A 15,064-nucleotide genomic window follows, 5' to 3' on the forward strand; every position below is an offset into this window, starting at 1 on the left:
AAAAGCCAGCATTTCATAGCAGAACAAAACACATTGATATTCGCTATCACTATATTTGGAGTCTTGTTTCTACTGGAGAAATTACTTTGAAGACTTGTGGTACGAATGAGCAAGCGGCAGACATCTTCAGAAAGTCACTTCCGCAAGCAAAGCACGAGTTCTTCAGAGGTCAACTTGGAGTTTGCACTTTTGAATCAAGGGAGAGTGTTGAGAAGTGATTCAAAAATGTTTGACCAAGTCTTTAGGAGTTTGTTAGTTGGTTTCCTTTATTTAAGCAAGTTTAGATATTGATTAGCTTTAGTGGGTAAGTGGAGCTAGATTTTAGTATTTTCAGTTTCTTTGTAAGCCTATTTATAGGCTGTTCTTTTACACTTCGTTGCATCAGAAATACAAGAATTACAGTACCTTTTCATCTCTTTTGCTCTATTTTTTTGTTTACTTTCTCCTTATAATTCTTTTCTTATCCAACATTATGCACAGCCCTACATAGGTGCACCAAACTCCAGTATATTATGCCGGACCGGTCTCTATTGCTGCAAAATAGTGGCTATTTTTCATTAACTTGGTAAAGCTGACTATTTTTGAATGACCAATCCGAAAATTGGCTATACCGTGCTATTTTTACCTTATGTAGAGCTACCCAATGACATTAATTAACCCAAATAATCACTCATCCAACCGCTTAAACTAAAAATAATCGGTGGAAGTACAATATATGCATAACTTATGTATTATTTGTGTATAATTAATGTATAATCTATGTATATGAAAAAAGTAAATAATAAATATGGCCAACAATTTATGTAAAGATCCCGATATACTGCGGAAAATCTCATCGATGTGTTACATCTTACCTCTTGTTCTGCAAAATCTTCTAACTCATTTATTAGGGTTCTCAATAGAGCTGTTTTAGTTTACTCAACACTAAAAACAAAATACCTGGACTTTAAAACTGTCATCGAAACATATAACAAACTAGTAAATTTAATTTAATAAAGTTAACCATAACAGAAATAGCTCGAACTACAAGTACTTATGGTCTTAGCCTTGAAGTTACAATAACAACTAGATATGCATACGAGTAATATGCAAAATATCCTTGATAATACATCTAATACTACACATTTTAAAGATTCAAGAATCACTCTAATTTTCATAAGTTGGAATTGGCCTTCTCCAGAATTTAGAGGAGAGTTGGTGTAATATCCATTGGAAAAGGATTACCGAGAACATTGTCCATATAGTAATGTGGATGAGCAGCATCCATTACCACAAACTGCATATCCTCTGAAGGTTTCCAGTGCCTTTTTCTTTGGTTGATAAACCAGTTGTTTATTTGTTTTTGGTCCAATCCTGTAGATTCAGCCAGTGCCAGCTTCTGGGATTCCTGTTAATATATAACACGCACATAGATAAATTGATCGTGAGATTTTCTTTGGAAATATACATTTCTTTTATGAATTTACCTTATATACACTGACATTCCAAAAAAAATACACTACAGTGTTCTTTAGTTGGTTATAGTAGGCAATTTATTTCAAAATTTTATGTTACTACAAGATTAGGAATACTAAAACCACTTACCTGTTGTTGTTAAGACATCTGAACCTAACGGTAAAAAAACTATTCGATGTTATTATTATCAGTGCAGAAAAGTTTAATTTATCAGTATACAGTTACCATCAAAACTCCTAATCACTTAACAGGCAAAAGTAGTTGTATAGGGTAAAATATGCAATGCTACGTGACCGCTCAAAAGAGGGACACATGGAATCTAAGACGGGGATAACCAAAACCGAAGGCAACTGTCCTGTCTGTCACCGGAAAGAGTAACGCTCATAAGGATGCAATAAATACTCTTCGCCTGGTAGCATTCAATGGAGAATATTACACAGCATTAAGTAAGTTGCCCGTTACAAGAAATTTGGCATTTATGTTCACCGTCACATTTTCATCAAGGCCCTCATAATTGGCATTAAAGGGCACGATCCTAGGACGTCTTTCCCTAGGCCTAGCTATAAATAGTGAGCTATGTTATCATTGTACGGAGGAATTCTTCTGGCAAACTAATACTACAATCTACAAAAAGCTCAATACAATTTTATCTTCTTATTTTGGGTCCTTCTTATTGTTCTTATCACTGTTGCGCTCAGAGGCTTCATTACCAGAATCTTTATTTATGTTATTTCGTCTTCCTATCAAGGCTAAGTGTTATATATTTCTTCAATCATCTCATTTTATTATTTCAGGATCAAATTAATTTACTTGTCTAGAAACCACGTATAAATTCAGCTGTACCGTTTTTTGGGTAAACAGTAACGAGTATTACACCGAAGACTCTAATGGAGCAGAACAGAAATTGATGTAATGTTCGATATATGTAACAATGGATTAATTGATGCATATTTCATACATCAATAGAAAAGTCATGATATAAAAAGGCAAAGAGGGTAATACCGATGGATATGGCCATTTGTAATGTCTGGTCCACCAGTCCAGCAGTTGTTGCCTTGCTTCCTTAGGCAGCTTGCCTTTCTTCCTCTTCTTCATGAACTCCTGCTTAAGGCTACCCAAGTAACCACTGTATTTGCGCAGCAATTGACCTTTCAGTTCTTGATCTTCAGCCTGAGGGTCGATGAAACCGTTATTCACATCAACCTCCTCTTCAGACGATCCATTTCTATCGATTGCCTCACCTAGAGCTGCAACTGCAAGACTTTCGCATAAGCATCAGCCAAATAAAATTACTTAAAACCTGCAGCAACTCTTGTCGCTAAAATGCGTGGTGCTTAATTGGAACATAATGGTAAGAATCACCAGATATTAAGATACAATATTAAAAACCAATGTCACATCACTTTCAGAACCCATATGGTTACTTAAAGCTTCCAAAGCCGTTCAATTTCTTTGAACTATGAAAAAATTCTCTAGAATTCATGTATTCAGAGCTCCATAATTTAGTAAAATCAAATACAGAAGGCATATTTAACAGCAAGTCAACTGACAAATACCCGGATGAAGTAAATAGGCAAATAAAAAAGCAGAAACTCATGATAGGTTATCAATGTACATGCAAGAAGATCAAGCAGTCAATAGTACCATCTATCTCAGCTTAAAAAAGAAAGACAGATATCGTCTCTAGCTGAAGTGAATTTAGAACATCAAAGGATAAAATCAGGCTTAAGCAAAGTACAATATAGTGCAAAGTAGTAAATTTCTAGTTATAATAAAAAAGAGACTCCGTCATCTCAATGAATGAATACTGCAACATAATTAACAGATATGTATTTGGTAACAAATTTAAGTGTGCGTACGGCTGAAGTTTTCTGAGACACTTTTCTGTTTATAAGGGAAGTCCTCAAAGGTTTGGCAGGAATTCTATGTTGTTCGGACTCTCCGAAAATGTTGTTGGGAGCGTATCGGATCCTGCAAAAATAGTGTATTTTTGGAGGATTCGACATGGGTCATTCATTTTGGAGTTCGCGCAACATTGGGCAGGATAGAGTTGCCAAATACTGTGGTGACACGGATCTTTTAGTTATGTTCAACCAAATTCTTAATCATTTGCTCCTAGTGTTAGCATTTGAATACCTCTTTCAGCGCTTTCTCACATTAGAGTAGCAAAAGTATGCTAGAGTTAACACAATCATAAAACAAAGAATTCCTGATTCACCAAATCTATGCAAGGTACAACATTTCAAAAGCTTATAAACTTTGACAAACTAAACTTAGTTACTATAAACTAGAGAACGATGGCATTATTAATCATAAACCAACTTACTTGAGGGTCCCTATCCATGGTTAAGAATAAGTTCAAAAAGAGTTAATTCTTTCAGTTGTCTTTTAACTGCAAGCACTAAAACTGCTCAATCTCATGGGATGACACTACTTTTGCACAAAGGAAAGTAGGCACCACTACAAGATATAGCTTCGCACATCAAAGGGTCCTTCAAGCTAGAACCCATCTGTTACTCATCAACTCTGTCGTCTTCAGCGAATTAAAGGCTCATTTAGAAATACACTACTATTTCACAAGTTCTATGATTGTCGACTATATCTATAATAAGTCCAAGAAGAAAGAATTTACATACAACATTGACTGAATAATAAACCCCTTGTCAACTAGCATATGAACAATAATAGAATGAGATCATAAAAAGCAGTCAGTGTTCACCAAGATGATTTTTTTTTCCTTTAGGGAATAAATTCGATCAGATATTTGCTGGACCAAAAAGAAAACGAACTCAACCAAAAAACATTGAGGAAACATAAATATGAACAGAAGATCTAATGGAAACACACCAACTTCATTAATCAGGAAACATTAAAATAGTAGCTAGAAATCACATTCTAGTTGTCAAATAATAATCAAAAAGAGGAAGTGGAGAGAAGCAAAGTGTGGTTCCCATTTTATGAAATTCCAAGGACGTTATCAAATACTCCAATCAAAGCTCCAAATCAAATAAAGAGTCATGCGTGGGTCCCTATAAAAACAAGGTGCATATCTCCATCAGTTGTCATTTATCTCAATATTCTTTTCTGTAGTAACTAAAGACGACATTTAGAGGGACCTGAAATCATGTCAAAGTTTGGAACTATTCGTGATGCCTTAATCATTCAGTTCAAGGACTTCTTCACAGCCCATAAATGAAAATTTAGTGCTGGCCAAGAGAATCATACTGAATTGATGCTTTCTAGGTTAAACTAATTATGTTAAAAAGTTTGAATCCAAATATACACAAACTAATAAATTAGATGAAAGTCTTTTCCCAAAGTTAAACAAAAAACCATTGCATTTTGAAAATTATGAATCATTTTCCAAGACAACTAGTTAATGCATGCTTCAGCAAAAAAGTTCATAAACTCTATTATTATACCTTCAAATAAAATTACTAGGAAATATTTAAGTTGTATATTAGTCCCTCTGTTCACTTTTACTTGTGCAGTATTCTAAAAATATATTTTCAATTTTACTTGTTACTTTTAGCATTATACCCACAGTATTAATTACTCATCTCAAATCATTTTCTCAAATCCATTAAAAATATGCATCAATTAATATGGGTATCATGTTAAATTATGCACTTCATTTATTATTTCTTAAGGGCGTGCAAAGTCCATAATGGACAAGTAAAAGTGAATGGATGGAGTAGTTAATTGTCATTTATGTTTGGTTATAAATCATGTTATAAAATTGAGTTACCTGCAAATACCTTTTAAATGACCTAATGATGTAAATGCATTTTATATTGTCAATGCATAAAACTTAAACTCTATATAAAAATAAAAATAAAAGTAAAAGAGAGAACCTTTGAACATCAGAACATCCACATTCATAAAATGGATAGAGTTTAACCATATTCTAAAACAAATGAAATGCCACCAGAACTTACATTTATGTGAATCATTAAAAACTAAACCATAAAAACTGACTTAAAATGCATGTTTGTAATGGAAAAAGACTTCACCAAAAGAAACAAATGCAACAATCTGCTGCTTAGAGCGTGAGAGATAAAATTAACTTAATTGATTCCAGATATGAATTGATTAAAAACTAGGGTTAGCATTTCATTAGATCAGGTACAAGTTTTCAATTATTCAGCAAACCTTGAAGATTCTAATGGAACTAACTAGATAAGAACATGATAACAGAAACAATACCTGGGCATGAATAGTGAAAAGAAATTTGATTGGCTGTTCTTAAAAGAACTGCAACAAGAAAGTCATATTCCCCAGGGTCATACCAAATAAAGAAATAAGACAAGCTGGTTTCTTCAGCATATACAAACATCAAGTTTCAAATAATTAACAAGGGACAAATGTATTTTGCTGTTTAAACCTACTTGCACTACAAACATCCAAACATATCAACAGAAGATGAACATGTAGAAGAACAAAACAGGATTTATTGAGAGGGAATCAAAACAAAGAGTCATTGTTACATAACTATATATAACAAAGCAAAGCCTTAGAATGCATATATACATAAAGATGTACTGTATCTTAGTTTCCCAGAAACTAATACTTTAGATATTAAGAAAAATAGCAAAAATAAAATACTTAGTAGTAAAAGGGTGTGGAAAGTGATTAAAGAATGGGAAAATAATAATTGCATCTGGAATGGAACTGAGCTCGTTTATAGTTAATTAAATCCTCATATCCTTGGAAACATGCACATGCAGAGGACATTAATTTTTAGAAAAACAAACCAACTCAAAGCAGTGAATAAACTCAAAGAAACAGTTAGGATCTGAAAAGAATACACATCACCCATTCTAAGTTTTTCTTCTTTTTTTTTTCAAAAAAAAAGAAGGTGAAGACAAAATAAGGGTTAGAAAAAGAGTCATCACCAGATTCAGAGGAGGAAGTAAGAGTGAGAGCTTTAAACTGGCACTCAATTCTTGAGAGGAAAACCATGGCTTCCTTAAAGGGTTTTGAAAGTTCTTGCTCATATTTTGTCAGCATTTCACAGTAAGCTTCCATGAACTGATCTAGCGCTGGATCTTCTCCGATAATGCCGCCACTGTTACGGCCTATTGTTGCTGACGTGGCACATACTTCCTCTAGCCTTGCCACCACTTCCGGCGGAGCTCCTATCTGTAATACATACATAACTAGGTTATCTTCTCATCAACACTTCAACAGATATAAAAGTGTGTAAAAAAGAACATACAGTTACTGTCCCTATCATACATAATATTTTTTTTCCTTCAAGGGTTTGGGGAAACACTCTCTTTTTATAACAGAGAGTCAACTATAGAAAACCTTGCCCTTTATTTCTCACAAGAATTTTAATTTGCAATTCTTGAAAAAAAATGTTCTTTTTCTTAAAAGGGGTATATTAATTTCACCTTTTGACAATTGACATAAGCAGACAAGAGACGAGGGTAGTGAGGATGAGCCATAATCTTAGACTTGATGGAACTAGAAGAAGAACAGTTTGCGTCTTCATGTGGATTATTGTTGTTGTTGTTGTCCATAAAAGGAAGAAACAGGATATTGTTGTTGTTGTTGCCACCAATATTATTGCTGCTTTCTCCATTGTTATTATTAATAGGAGGAGGAGGCATCATCATAGGAGGAGGACATAGGGCTGCATTTCCACTGTTATTGTTGTTGTTGTCATCTCCATAACCCATTAAACATGAAGTATTTCCACTAGAACCACCCCCCTCCATTAACTCTTACTACCTTTTTCTTTCTCTGAGTTTCTTATAACCCTCTTGTCTTAATTTTGTTCCTTTTGTTTTTGCCTATGAAACAACACACACGCACACTGTGTAATTATCTTTTGTTTTCCCTCTCTTTTTGGGGCTAAAGAGGCAGTGAGTGATCTCCCGAGTTTTATGCTTACTGAAATCAGGCTTTTTACAGGAAATCCTTAATGGAATACATAGTTAGTAATAGTAGTAGTCAGATAAGAAACACTGCCTCTCTCTCCTTCTCAGAAAAAGCAAAGCCTGCAAACCCAACTTTTTTTCCTTTTTCTTTTCTTTTCTTTTCCCTCTGCAAGTGAAAAAATAGAAATAGGGTTCTCTTTTACTCTCTCTCTATAATCTATCTACTGTGTAACAAGGAAAGGGTAGCTTGTGTATTTTTACAAGAAGAAGAAGAAGAGAATTCCTATGAAAAACATGAAGGTGTTTATGGGTTCGCTTGTTTTTGGGTGCAAAAATTTTACCTTCCCAATGAAAACTCTAACTCCTTTTTCTTGCACTGCCACTGAAACACTGCCATTACTGGCAATATCCCCTCCTAGACTAGATAGAGAGAGGGTGTATAAAACAAAGTAGTAGTAGTAACTTAGGCTAAGTAAAAAATAAATTTGATTTTTCAGACACAAGGAGGAATGATCAAATCGAGGTGCAGTGCAGTTTCTTCTGTGTTTTTATGTGTTTCTTGTGTCTTTTTTCCCCTATTTTTCTTGGGGGGTGGGGGAGGGGGGTGGGGGAGTTACTTTTTGGTTCTCGTTTATTGAGTTATTGGGAGACTAGGCAGATTGAATTAGTACCCGTATTGTTGCTAGTAAAAGTTGAGAGCTGTTTTGTCCGTTCATTTATTATGATTCATTTTGCTTTCCCTTGTTATATGTCCTTTGATACCAGTAAATTGACTTTATTCTAGTTAATTCAGAGTTTAAAAGTAGATTAATAAAAATTATCATAATGAATTGATAAAAGATGTACTTAAAGCTTGCAAAGAAGATGGAAAGTTTGAACTTTTACCCCTAGATGATAGAAGTACTTAAATGTAGAATGAGACTTATAGCCCGTTTGGCCAAGCTGCAAAAATCAACTTATTTTGAGAAGTGCTTTTTTTCAAAAATATTTTTCTCAAAAGTACTTTTGGTGAGAAGCAGTTTGTATTTGGCTAATTAGTTTGAAAAACACTTCTGAGCAGCAATTAGTGTTTGACCAAGCTTTAAAAAATTGTTTCTAAGTGTATTTTTTTCAAAAGTGCTTCTCAAAAAAGTGCTTTTGGAGAGAAGCTACTTTTTTCTGCTTCTCCTCAAAAGCACTTTTTTTCCTTCTAGAAGCTTGGCAAAAAAAAAATACTTTTGGGAGGTGAGACCAAAAAAAGTGCTTTTGAGAGGTGAGGCCAAAAATGCTTTTGGCAAAAAAAAAGCACTTTTGGCAAACAGGCTATTAGCTCTTCAGGTTAGGATGATCCTGTACAGATTGCAACTTGATAATAAAATCATTTATTTATAAAAAAATGTACTTAAATAATAATAGTAATAATAATAATAATACAATGCTTTGGGAGGTGAGGCCAATGCCTTAGGCCTCATTTGAGGCCCCAACTTCATTTTAAGTTCTTATTATTGTTGTTACTATATACTATATAATTTATATAAATAATTAGTATAAAGAAAAGTGTTACAATATATTTTTTTGTTACTTGATTGAGGTTATTTTATACCAATAAATTTCTAAATTATGATAATTTTCTTCCCTCATTAATTAGTATATTTGCTTCACTCTTCAATTTTAATTTTATTCTTTTTATATAGGAATTAAGTTATATATATCGATAACATAATGAATTTTTTTATAATGTTTTCTGAAACTGCATGAACACAAAAATATCCATGCACCGATTTTCTTTTGATGTAATTCGACATATTATATTAGGTCATTTACAATTTATTTAGATATTCACCAATAAGTGCTACTTAATAGAATGAAGTACAATTATCGTTTAAATTGATCAAAAGAAGTAAATATTTTTGACACCGTCAATGCTCAAAACTTAAGTTATTACGTTATGTATGTTTATTTCTTTTTTTTGTTTGTGATGATAGCCAATTTAAAATTTTCACTTTGAGTTCTGGACCTCAACATCCGATAGTCCACCACTTTATTTTTTTGTGCTCTTCTTCTTTCTTTCTTTTTTTTTTTTTTGAAATTTGCTTCTTCTTTTTTTCTTAAATGATTAATTTGTTATTTAAAAAGCAATTTTTGTTGTTAGTATAAATATTTAATAAGATAAATTTAAGGACCCCTCAATATGGTTTCTCCTTAGGCCACGAGATCCGTTGAGCGGTCCTTGATGCAACGTGAAGAACTTTGTGCTTGAATATTTGTAATATACAATTGCATTTAACTTATAGAATCCGATAGTGTACAAAAAAATTATTATTGGATAACCCAAAAGATATCAGATGATCACTATTTAATTTGATTAAAATAATATCTTATTTTATCTTATTAGTGTATTTAACTGATCAAGCCCATTAATTAGCCTTTTAGAGGGAGAAAACAATTATCCTTTAAGAAATAGGTCTAACTTCCTGAACAAATAAAAAGGGAAAAATATGTAACAAGTGTTTGGAATAAAATGTTAGGAGAAAGATTTACCCTATTGAGATAGGGGACTATTAACTTTGTTGTCTTTTTCTTCTTCTGGTTCTTCATCATCTAAGGCATATGATATTTGATATTTCACTAAGCTCCAATGGCCATATATAATTTCGGTTTCCTATTATTGACAAACAGCACATTTCATTCCTAGATATCCTGTTCAGTTTATTTATATTTTTTGGTGCATTCAATGCTATTATTATCTTATGGCAGCTTCTGGTTTGTGTATTTCAATCCCCACCAATTTCCATTTTCGTGCAAAAAATGTAACTTGGACACCATGAGAACGTTGCCGCAGATTGTTTTTACTCTCTTTTATGGAAAATGCTACCCACCCCCAAAAGAATCTTGAAGGCAATATTTAATTTTTTAGGTTTTCATTCAGTACTCTCCAACCTGTATATCCAACAAAATAACATACAAATAGCCCCCAAAAAAGTAAAAGAAATAACAATATCAGATAAAGAAAGTGAACGATTGCGTTAACCGAGTGCTTCTTTTTATGTTCATTCTCCATCTTTTCATTTCTCTTTCTTCCGCAAATGCCCGGAAAATGTTATTTTTCTTTCCTGGTGCACTTTTAAACCTTAAAGCATAGTACTGTATAAAAAAATATAAATTAGCGACATATAAATTTTGTAGCTAACTGTGAGCACGTGATTTTTGCCCTATATGAAAATTACTCCCAAAAATTCAAAATAAAATAATTTTCCTTTTGTGTGCAATTTTGAGAATTTTCGTGGCATTTTTGGATAATTATTTGTATTTGTCCGTGCATGTTTATTTGTTAAATTAATAAAAAATACAAAAATATGTCGCATTTGCATTTAGGATTTAATTCTACAATTAGGAGCAATTAAGTTTGTTTTACAAGAACAAAAATCATAAAAATAATGTACGTCGCATTTTTTGGCATTTAATATCCAAATTGTGTAATTTTATCGTAATTGTTATTTAATTGTGTGTTAATTGTTATTAAGAGTTAATTAGCACTTTTATAAATTAATTTAGTTCTATAGGATAATTTAGGATTTTTAGAATTTAGTTTTAGTTTAAGAAAAAATAAAAGAAGAAAAAAGAAGTAATAAAAGAAGAAGAAAATCGGATTGGGCCCTTCCTCCAATTTTAAACCCCAGGCCCAAACCAAATAACCCCTTACCCAACCCAAAACCCCCGACCCGGTCCAGCACTAAACCAAAAGGACCCTCCCCCCTTTCAGTTACCCTTCACCCAAACAACCAAACCCCAAAACCCTAAAAAAAACACCCGCCCTTTCCTCCTACATCAGCTCCAAACGACCTCACCTCCATAGCAGCACCATCGCCATCCATGGTTGCCCTCCCCGTCGTCCCCATCATCCCTCACATGGCTGCCCTTTTCCCCTCCGTCTTCTTCGTCGTAAACCAGACCACTCAGCTCACGTCGCCATTGACGCAACAGCTGCCCCGTCGTCCATCTTCCTTCAACCAACGAACAACTCAAGCTCCCATGGCTGCCCTCTCGTCGTCACCACCCCAGCTCCACCATGACGACCAGCAACTCACCCATAACACACACAATCGTCTTCAACAGCCTCCCGTCTTCATCTTCTTCGTCGAGCTCAACCAGTCCGTCGACCACTCTTCAGCGAGCACTGCCATCGTCGTCGACCAGCAGCTCGTCGACCAGCGGCCCGTCTTCAACACCCAGCGAACCACCCCCCTCTCCAGTCGACCACCCCTCTCCAGTCGACCACCCATACCCACGACGAACAGCAGCCGTGAAACAACTCCAAACACCAGCTCCACTGTCACGTCTTCAACACCCCAACTCGCCGAAAACAACTAGCTGTGTTAATCAAGCGTCGAAACGGTGTCGTGAACGAAGTTGTGTTTCATCGAAAGTTCATCGTTGTTCGACGATTTGTTCGACGACAGATCGTTAGCATAAAGGTCAGCCGTAGCTCGTTCACGGATTTTTGTTGTTTTTTTCTTTGGTTTCATTTTAATATGTGGTTTCATTTTTTATAGAGTTTTCGCATGATATTCCTACTGCATATTCGTTGAAATTATGTGTGTGTGCGTTTTGACGATTTTCCTACTAGTTTGAGTTCAACTGATGTTGAGTTTAGTGATTTAAATCTACTTGTTTGTCCTGTTAAGTTTGTTGATATGAATCTGACTCTGTTGATTAATTCATGAATGTTGTCAATTAGGAGTTTGTTTGGCGAGTTTGTTTATTCAGAGTTTGTTTGTTAATTGGATCGTTGATTAGGTGAATTGGTTATAGCTGATATGGTTTTGGTACAGGTTGAAAGGGATGGGGGTAGAATGGTAAATTGCAGTATTTTCAGGGGGCATTTTCGGGATTTTGAGTCTTAAAAAATAATTAATTTGAGTGATTCGTCCACTAGGCACTAATAATATTAAAATAATACATAGTGGGGGACAAGACATGTGGTAGTGGGCAATAATTCATTGTTTAATATAGTGGGGGACAAGACATGTGGTAGTGGGAACTAATACACTTGTTTAATATACTGGGGAACAAGGCATGCAAGTGTGGGGAGAATATTTCGGATTAGTTTAAGTCTTTCAAGGCAAGAGTTTTGTTATAAATAGGGTCATTTCAAGACAAAAAAAAAGGAGAGAGGAAGACATTATGGAAATCTGGAGAGGGGTTGAACATTTTTCTGAAAATCTTAAGAGAGTGCTGGAGAGTTTAAAAAGAGAAAACAAAAACAAAGTAGTCTACGAGTTTAGTTTTGGGTTTAATACACGCGTGGTTGAGTCTGTTTGTGGTGATGTTGGTTGTTGTTGTTTAGTCTTTTACAAACTTTTGGGGTTGTTCTATTGATCTTGTTTGGTTTTCTTCAAATCCCGGGCCTCGAATCTGGTTTGAATTGCTATTGTTGGGTTGTTGTTGTCTTGCCGTGTTATTACTGTTGCTGACCGCTCTTTCATCTTCTTGTATTTCCGTTATCCAGGTACATGTTCTACAGCTCTCAAATTTAAAGGAAAGGAAGTAAAGAGTTGTTGGAATGGATTTCTGAAAATAATTGTTTCTTTGTATTTAATTTGATGTATAAGCAGTAGTTCATTTGATATTTCATAGTATGTATTGGAATGATTTTGAAATGCATAAACCAGATTGATTGAATCTATGTCTACAAACATGGAATATCAATTGTAATTAATCTTAGTTGGTGATTACTAGTTATGAAATATACTGTATTTAATTCTTTTGTTCAGTAGTCGTGAAACAGCTTCAAATAGTTTATCTTACAAAACAGGTTCAAATAGTTTACGAACATCAGCACGTTGGTTTAATAGGTCTAATTCTGAAATCGCGAGTTCACTTGAATAAATAACATCATTTTAAATAGTAATGTAAATAATGTTAGTAACTAATGTTAGTTCTCGAATGTTAGTGATTAATGTTAGATGGATGTCAGTTTTAAGCATTGATGCAATTTTCAACAAACCGTAAAAAGAGCTAAAAAAATGGCTTTGTATTCCACATAGATTAACTCCAATAATCCAATTCATATAATAAAGCTAAAGTTGAACTGAATCGAAATAGTAGCGGGTTTGTTAATATTTACAACGGCAGGCGGCAGACCTTAAGTTAGGTAGTGGGTTCAAACTAGAAGGTGTTTCCTTTTGTTTGGACCCGGACTTGAATTTGAAGCCCGAACTTTTAATGCTAATTGATTAGGATTTTTCTTTATTTTTAGAGACCAATAAATAGGAAATCATAGTCGCTTTAGGATATCCTTGAATAAAAATGAGATGAGTCTCGCCGAATAAAAATACAAAATTGCGAGGCCCTCGATAAATATTTGCTTCAAAATACTTAGACTTAGGGACGGCCGTTTAGCCAATTTCACGGCCCTACCCAAAATAATGATACGCTAGTCGCTTTAGGCGTGTATTTAATAATGTTATATTCTTAAATTCGGGTGCACATTTATGTGACCCAAATCCAAATCTCAACAAAGTCGAAATGTGTCGCTAATCACGGGTACATTGATTGTGACGTGGTTCGAGATGCATTTCTACAAAGTTGCAAATTCCTTTTAAAAATAATAAAGGAATGAGACGAGCCTCGATAAACAAGAATACACAAACTGCGGGGCCCTCAACGGACAGTTATTTCAAATGCTTAGATTTCGAGACAGGCCGCATAGCGAACTTTACAGCCTTTCTCAAATAACAACGCGTTAGCCTTTAGGCGCGTATTTAATAATGTTATCTTCCTAAACTCGGGTGCACATTTATGTGACCCAAATCCAAATCTCAACGAAGTTGGAACGTGTCGAAAAATGCGGGTACATTTATGTGGCGCAATTCGAGATGCACTCTCACGACGTTGCAATTCTTTGAATAAATAATAACAAAAACGGTGAAGAGTTAAATTTGCACGTAGGTTCATAATTGCATAAAATCAGATAATCAAGCCGAATATGACAGTTGAGGACCGTGCTAGAACCACGGAACTCGGGAATGCCTAACACCTTCTCCCGGGTTAACAGAATTTCTTATCCGGATTTCTGGTGCGCAGACTGTTAAACAAAGTCATTCTTTTCCTCGATTCGGGATTTAACCGGTGACTTGGGACACCAGAAATCTCCCAGGTGGCGACTCTGAAATAAATAAATAAATCTCGTTTCGATTGTCCCTTAATTGGAAAAACTCCCCTCTGCGCCCCTTTGCGGTGGCGCGGGTGAAAAAGGAGGTGTGACAGCTCTGGCCACTCTGCTGGGTACTTAACCCAGAACCACTGGTTCAGGGTTAGAAATTTGAGCTTAGAATAATTGTTGTATTTGGCTTTATCATGTGATTGAGCTTAAATGTGCAAAATGATGCTTTTTACCGCTTTGATATTATTTGAACTGTACATATAAACTGTGCCGAAACCTTCTCTTCTCACCTCCGGGGATGTGTTTACTGGTTGAGACTCCCTATTCTGTTAGTGTCATACCCTGAAATAAAAGAGGCTCGGAAAGTTTCTAAGCCGGCTGGCCTTTTGGTTCCCGGAAAGGAGCTCATTCCTCAACTCGAGTTGTCTGCTCGGGTACACTGTCTAGAACATATACCCAGGTCGAACCTAGAATAACTTGACTTCATGTCGGATCCCTAGTAGGAACGTTTATTTGCATCATGTTGCATTTGACTTAGGGGACTCAACACAGGGGTTGAGTCCGTCTAGGACAAGCAACC

General features: G+C 34.9%; 1 protein-coding gene across 2 annotated transcripts; it reads right to left on the reverse strand.

The window, feature by feature from the left end:
- Window positions 1-953: 953 nt before the first annotated feature.
- On the reverse strand, window positions 954-7,925 carry LOC107759204 (homeobox protein knotted-1-like LET6). 2 transcript variants are annotated; one of them, XM_075240266.1, is made up of 4 exons: window positions 6,852-7,925; window positions 6,351-6,597; window positions 2,458-2,702; window positions 954-1,387 (listed from the first exon to the last, which is right to left on the reverse strand). In XM_075240266.1, the coding sequence occupies exons 1-4, from the start codon at window positions 7,176-7,178 to the stop codon at window positions 1,184-1,186; spliced, it is 1,023 nt and encodes a 340-aa protein (XP_075096367.1). In that variant the 5' UTR covers window positions 7,179-7,925; the 3' UTR covers window positions 954-1,183.
- Window positions 7,926-15,064: the final 7,139 nt, after the last annotated feature.

The sequence above is a fragment of the Nicotiana tabacum genome, chromosome 3, assembly GCF_000715075.1.
Source record: "Nicotiana tabacum cultivar K326 chromosome 3, ASM71507v2, whole genome shotgun sequence".
Lineage (NCBI taxonomy): Eukaryota > Viridiplantae > Streptophyta > Magnoliopsida > Solanales > Solanaceae > Nicotiana > Nicotiana tabacum.

What these genes read in the sequence shown, in the direction of transcription:
- LOC107759204 (XM_075240266.1), bottom strand. Translation starts at nt 7,178, where the DNA reads ATGGAGGGGGGTGGTTCTAGTGGAAATACTTCATGTTTAATGGGTTAT. An exon ending in CTTATGTCAATTGTCAAAAG is followed by an intron (nt 6,598 to 6,851) that starts GTGAAATTAATA and finishes TATGTATTACAG; the next exon opens with ATAGGAGCTCCGCCGGAAGT. An exon ending in TACTTCCTCCTCTGAATCTG is followed by an intron (nt 2,703 to 6,350) that starts GTGATGACTCTT and finishes TTGCAGTTGCAG; the next exon opens with CTCTAGGTGAGGCAATCGAT.